This window comes from Asparagus officinalis, chromosome 2 (assembly GCF_001876935.1).
Source record: "Asparagus officinalis chromosome 2, Aspof.V1, whole genome shotgun sequence".
Taxonomy (NCBI): domain Eukaryota; kingdom Viridiplantae; phylum Streptophyta; class Magnoliopsida; order Asparagales; family Asparagaceae; genus Asparagus; species Asparagus officinalis.
Genome location: NC_033795.1, coordinates 3,603,090 through 3,610,314, shown reverse-complemented (window position 1 = coordinate 3,610,314; position 7,225 = coordinate 3,603,090). Strand labels below are relative to the sequence as shown.

Here is a 7,225-nt window from a genome sequence, read left to right as displayed (position 1 = left end):
AATTTTCTCATATGACCCCCCTATATGTAATTTGTAAATAAGTATTTTTTTTTGGAGAGAAAAAATACAAAATTTAGAAGAGAGGGCATATTGCACGTAAAGACGAGATATGAGATTTTCACTCAAAGTCATTTTAGTTATTTATGAACTATACGAAAACTTGCTAAGTGAGATAATATAAAATTCAAGGAGATTTTGTAAAACTCCTGATAGTTCAAGGGGATTATTTAAAGTTTAGGGGGCTATATCCAACATTTTCTAAAGTTCAGTGAAGTTTGTGTGAAATAAAACCCTTTTTTTTTATCGATTTATAATCTTATATGAGAAAACAAAAACCCTGAGAGAGCGAGCGGTTACTCTACCCAAAAAAGCATTTAAAATTTTAATTTTCATTAAAGTTGCTGTTATTTAATAACATTTTTCTCTCAGTTCTCAACACAAGTCAAGAAAGAGACAGCTCGGTTCCGTTGTCAAAAGAAAAGGCTCGCCCTTGGTGGGCCCCACCTCCCTCCACCCCTCAGGGTGAGGCCACAGAGGAGCCAGCTGCCCCTGCCGATCGTTATACTTTGCTGCCGAGGCCACTTCTTTATTAATCCCTGCCTCCAGTTTTTTTTAGAGAGAGAAAGCTCACGGGAGAGACAGAGAGAGAGAGAGAGAGAGAGAGAGAGCATCAACTGTTGTCTCTGAGATCTTAAGATCCCAACGCAACCAGGTAAAAGAGCCCCCCTTTGGAAAAAAAGCTAGCCTCTTTTATTGATGAAAATACTGATCTTTTTCCAGTAATTTTGATTTCAGTGCTGTAATAATCAATTTCTGCTTCATGGGGATTGTTAATTTTTATTGATTTTTATCTTGCCTTGATTTTTATATTGATGTTAATTAGAAGGAGATGGGGAGAAATGGGAAGTGGCTAGTTGCTGTTAAGAGAGTGTTCAGCCCTGAATCGAAGGAAAAGAAAGCACAGGTATTTTATTTTATTTTATTTTTTGATGATTTCAGCAACCGGGTTGCAATCAAAATGTCTACTTTCTCACTGATGTGCTAAAACTTGCAGAAGAAGAAGAAGAAATCTAAGAAGAGATGGGGGTTTGGTAAATGCAACGACTTTGATCCAGATTCGTCAGATGATGCTCCTGTTCCTCAGGAGCAGAGAAAGCTATCTGGTTCTGAGAATGATCAGAGCAAGCATGCATATTCAGTGGCTCTTGCTTCTGCAGTCGCAGCGGAGGCTGCTCAAGTTGCAGCCCAGGCTGCTGCTGAGGTTGTTCGCCTCACAAAATCAGCGAGGTTCACGGGGAGATCGAAGGAAGAGGTTGCTGCTATTAAGATCCAGACTGCTTTCAGAGGTTACATGGTATAAATTTATTTATCCTCTTTTGATATGAGTGGTGGTGTTAAATTTATGGTCCTAATTATATTTCTCTTGTGCATAGTGTTGAAGGTTGAATGCATGCTTGTTGCTTTTTGAAAATTCTGGATGTTTTGTTTAGTGCAACATTATCTAGTGAATTATGCGAAATTAGAATATTACACGTCCGCGAGGACTGAATTTTACCTATCGGAAATCAATGAAGTGAACTTAAAATATACAATGAGAAAATTAGCAGGTTGCTTCTGATTTCCCTTAATTCAAAATTCCCAATATTCTTGTGGTTTCCTATCACGATTTTTGAAGCTCAGAAACCCAGAGTATTTAAATCGCTTAATTTTATGAAGGTTGTGACTTTAAAAATCCAACACCATTAAGTTGTTTTTATTATTATGTATTTTGACTCCTTCAGATTGAATTATAGTTGGTTAACTTGCGTGCGTTCATTTAACAGGTATGACCGTTATCAATTAGTATTGTTATCAAACTTTTGTATTGATCACAAGAGCATTGTTCCATAAATTCTTTAAATTTTTCAGTCAATCATTCTGATTGATCATGGGAATTAAGATCATGTTCTACACTGTCCTCTAGGGAAGTACTTATCTTAATTGACTTTTACAACAATGCATTCATGATTCTATATGAAACTGGCTGTACGAATATGAGAATAAATGGGATGATCACTAGTGGATACAGATTTTGATATTGTTCAAGTTCATGTTCTCATAAGTAGAACATGTAATTAAATGATGTTACTATCTAAAGAAAGTATTGCACAGTGCTAAGTGGATATCCTACTGCATTTACTCTTCTGATTTTATCATTGTAGTGCTCGATAATATCCTTACCATCTGAAGCTATCCTCAATAACTCATCACATGATTTTGTTTCTATCCTTTTCTCCAAGAAAAGGCAATATGAGAACAAATGGTGTTATCACTAGTGAGGTCAAATTTTGATAGTATTCTAGTTGGTACAGCTAACTCTTCCTCAGAAGCAGTAACTACTGATAAATGACATTCTATCTAAAGCAAATATTCCACATTATTAAGCGGATCTTTGCATTTATTCTTCTGATTCTATTATTATAATGCTTAGTAATATCCTCAATAACTCATCACATGGTTTTGTCTCTCTCCCCTTTTTCTCCGAGTAAAGGCGAGGAGGGCATTGCGGGCTTTGAGAGGACTAGTTAGACTTAAGGCATTGACAAACAGCAATGCTGTCAAGTGCCAAGCTGCCGCCACTTTACGTTGTATGCAGACACTGGCGAGAGTTCAAGCACAGGTCCGTTCAAGGAGAATCAGAATGTCAGAGGAAAACCTGGCTCTTCAGAGACAGCTGCAATTAAAGCATGAAAGAGAACTCGAGAAATTGCGGGTAAGTCATCCATTATCTCATTTATTACATTTAACATATAAACAAGGCCTACTTATAGTTCTGATTTCGTTATTAATTGTAATCTTGTCACTTCTACTCATTGGTGCATTTAATGGTCTCCCTTGCTCATAACTGCCTATCAAAAAAAATTTGCCTAGCTTATTTTCTCTATCAACCTTCATGATGATAGGATCTACTCTTGATTTCTGATATGATAAGATGATACATAAATAGAGTTAATATTTACAGCATCAAGAAGTCCTTGCTGATCCTTGACATTTGATGTTTGAGGAATTTTGGAGTGTTTCAATATAAGATAGGAAGAAGGAAGGACTTTGACGTAGATTCCATTATCTATAATGTAGCCCGTTTCAGTCTTCGGTTCAATGAGTCAAGCTGTTAAAAGTATAATCACCAACGCTTCTGAAGTGAGGATAACTGATACCAAGAGGCGTAAATGATACATGTTGGCAAGAGGACAATAGTTTTATGATAGGAAAAAATGCACAGGAGATAGATTAAGATAAGTCGGTTGTTTTACAATTGTCATGAGTTGCTATTAGAACCATAAACAACCTCATCCTTATAAGCTATGTTACCAGGGTACTTCTATTTGGAAGCGGTACCTGTACCCAACATGTACATGTACCCGTACCCATACCCAAACATCTTGGATACATTTTTTTTGGGATACAAGGGAAACTTGGTAAGGCAGGAGGATCCCCGAGCCTGAGTTCGAGTCCCCCACCCTTACCAATAAACCCCGGGTGAGCTGGGTACCCCCTACCCCGCCCAGTCACCAGGATTGTAGGACACTTAGGATGTGGGTGGCAAGCCTCGAACCCGGACCTTTGGCTAGGAATGTTTGTGACTTGCCACCCACCCACATGCGGGGTGTTTCTTGGATACTTCTTGAATGTATGCATACGTTTGTTCAAGCGTATACTCAATTATATGCTACATGTTATTCATTTAAAACGCTTCTCACACTTCTTAGATGTATATTCTACACTTCACATCTATTTCTAATGTATTGATCTTATACAATGAAAAAACAATATTGATTTTATGTAAATTATTAATTTTAATAATATAAATATACTGTACATAACATACATAATTATAGCCGAGTCGCCATACGCTACCTTTTATAAATTTGTCGTGTCCTGTACCAATACCTGTACCCGCAACCATACCCATGCAACTTAGCTTATCAGTGGTTTTCTTCCTTATCACATGAACAGAGTTTAGTCTCTTTCCCGGTCACCATAAATTCTCTAGTGTCATGTCTCCTTGTCCTTTAATTAATTCTTTGGTATTCATATTCTACTCGCAATTTGCATATCTTTTTGTCATGCTCATATAGATTTTTCTTTTCTTGAAGAGCTACCCCAATTGGTTCCCTGATAAACCTTATTAAAGTGAAAAATAACACAAGTTGCTGGAATTAACTATATAGCAAAATGTTTCTTGTTGAGATCACCTCCCATGATCATAATTTCAAACTTTATCGCTAGATTTTTAGCTCTCCTTAGACTATCATCTAACTCTGCTCATTTTCGTACACTACACTTCTTCAGTAGTCTTTGCTTCTTGAAATATTCCCGAAGGAAAAATGAACTTCGATCAAACCCGCATCTGAACTGGCTTTAGGCGTTACAAAGTGATCATATACCATCAATAAACACATTCAAGGCTGTTTGAAATAATCTTCTTATCATGATAACAGATGTCGGAGGAATGGGACGACAGTCTTCAATCCAAAGAACAAATCGAAACCCATCTACAGAACAAGCAAGAGGCATTCTCTCACCAGGTACCCTCCCACATTCATCTATAATCATTCACTAACATACCAAATATTTCGTATGCTTAAACCCCATTAAACTTCACAGTGGAAGGCCTCTTCAAGATCAGCAAATCCTACATTCTTGGATCCGAACAACCCTGAATGGGGCTGGAGCTGGATGGAGCGCTGGATGGCTGCTCGGCCATGGGAAAGTTTAAACACTACTGAACAAGGAAAATCTCCCTCGACTCCTCCCACCAAAAAGCCCTCCATGGCCAGAAAAATTAGGTCAGCCAGCCCAAGAAAAGGTTGGGCCCATGTAGATAGCATGAGCGTGCAGTCCGAGCGTGCGAGGCGACATAGCATGGGTGGTGGGTCATCTCTCTCCATCCGGGATGACGAGAGCCTGAGCCAGAGTCAGAGCCAGGCGAGCACCGCAATGACTGTGCCTAGTTACATGGCACCAACAGAGTCGGCTAAGGCCAAGGCGAAGTACCGTAGCTCGTTAATGAGTAATCTTGATTCATCTTCGGAAAGGAGCTCGGTGACCTCAGTGAGGAAGAGGTTGTCTTTTCCGTCGGCTGTGCCGGTGACAGTGGCGGCGCGGCNCGCGGCGGCATTCAGTGCCGCCAAGGGTGGATGTGGGCCCCTTGAGAAGTAATGAAGGGAAGAGGTAGCTTGATTAATTTGAGTTTGTTAGCTTGGCTTTGTTTAGAGTGGTTGTGTTTGATGTATTTGTTATTAGGTTTTTGATTTTGTGAGTAATTTTTTTTTGGGTGTTAACAAGTAAAACTGGCATATAAACATCGGAAGTTGGTTGTGTAAGAGTTTTGTGTACTTATTTTATGACTGAATCCTTTATTCTAAAGTGGAAGAGTTCTGTGTATTTATCTTGTGATTGAATCCCTTTACTAATGTGTCAAGAGATGGAATTGTGGTAATTGATTTGTTTTGGTCGTGTCCAGGTATTTTTTTTTGTTTGGTTGTAAAGAGATCAGTTTTGTAAAAAGCAATTGTTTGGTCATTATTATTATGTTAAACCGAATAATCCAAGTGAAGGTGGACTTCCTCTCTTTCTTCAATTTTCTCCATATCCAATTTTGGATGGCGCACCTTTAAAATATTTATCGAGCATAAAACATATATTTTTAATACCCTATAAATTGTAACATGAACGGAGGATATTTCTAATACGAATTTGTTTTCGCACCAAAAGCTATGGAAAATACACACTTTAGCAGTTACAATCCTTATTTGAGGTGAAACAGAGGATTTGACGAATTAGTGTGGATATAATATTACTAACAAGAACAAGAGAGCAATGATATTAAATTACTCGATGTGCAATCAAAATAAGATAAAAGGGGGTGTTTGTTTTATTTTTTTTGGGATATGGTGTGGATTTTAAGTTTTGGGATGTAAAAAGAGGTTTTTTGGGGTTTTAGAATTTTTTTTTTGGGATATGGTGTGGATTTTAAGTTTTGGGATGTAAAAAGAGGTTTTTTGGGGTTTTAGAATTCCATAAAACTTGTTTGTTTCAAAATATTGGGGTTTTAGAATTCCATAAAACTTGTTTGTTTCAAAATAAGTTTTAGGATATTAAATCCCCAAATAACAAAAAAATAATATATTTAAGGATTCGTAAAATCCTCTTTTTCATGTGGGATGAGTGGGTGGATTTCAAAAGCTTTATACAAATTATGGATTTCAAATTCCAAAAAGTTTAAAACAAACAAAAATATTATAAATTTTAGTATTCCAAATCCCAAAATATTGTTGAAACAAACAAAGTTTTAGGAATCCCAATCCATAACAAATTACCTATAGATTTCAAATCTTATGGTAAAATCCGTATCCTAAAATTATAGGATTTGAAACAAACACCCCCTAATACCATCGCCCTCGTAGGAATAGAAGTCTGAAATAGGGAGCAGTACGTAGTTGTAAAAATCATAGGAGGAGTAACGTTAATTATGTAATAACCAGGACTCTGAATCCAAGATGGATTCAGGTGGGACTCAAAACCTATAAATATAACCCACCAAATAAACGCACCCCCTCCATATCAACCCAAATTAAATTACAACCTCCTCAAACAATCTCGCTTGCCTTCAGCCATGGCCTTCTCTCTGTTGAGAGTTGTTGGTGTTTCTGTGATGATGGTACTCCTCCTCCTCCCTGAGAGCAGCTCTGGCGCTTCTTTACCCTCGTCACCAACACTTCATCCTACTCCATCACCATCACCAGCGTCGGCACCAGGGCCAAACCCGTCGAAGGCGGCGCCGTCACCTACTTCGTCCAACTCCATCGCCATCACCGTCGAAAACACCATCTCCGTTGGAAGTACCCCCTCATACTCCATCACCATCACCATCGAACGCACCGTCCCCACCGAAAGTGCCACCTCCTGCTCCGCCGTCGCGGACGCCATCTCCGCCTATTCCACCGTCAAAGGCGCCATCTCCATCTACAACACCTACTACTTCATCCCCACCGGCTCAATCTCCATCAGAGGTGCCTACTCCATCACCATCACCATACCCACCACGAACAAGCCCGTCAATAACCACTACAATTTCACTTATAATCAGTGAGAACATGCATTTCAGAAACGCCTTCACAATTCTAACCGTCGCCCCGCCGCCACCAATCTCAAGCACTCCACCGTCGTCATCCCCGGGCTT

The 7,225-nt window shown here is 38.8% G+C and overlaps 1 protein-coding gene across 1 annotated transcript; it reads left to right on the top strand.

Annotated features, from left to right (window-relative positions):
* On the top strand, positions 554–5,431 carry LOC109829961 (protein IQ-DOMAIN 1-like). Its single transcript, XM_020397070.1, has 6 exons — positions 554–712; positions 884–964; positions 1,055–1,354; positions 2,531–2,752; positions 4,482–4,568; positions 4,648–5,431. Exons 2-6 carry the CDS (start codon positions 890–892, stop codon positions 5,200–5,202), a joined length of 1,239 nt encoding a protein of 412 aa, XP_020252659.1. The 5' UTR covers positions 554–712; positions 884–889; the 3' UTR covers positions 5,203–5,431.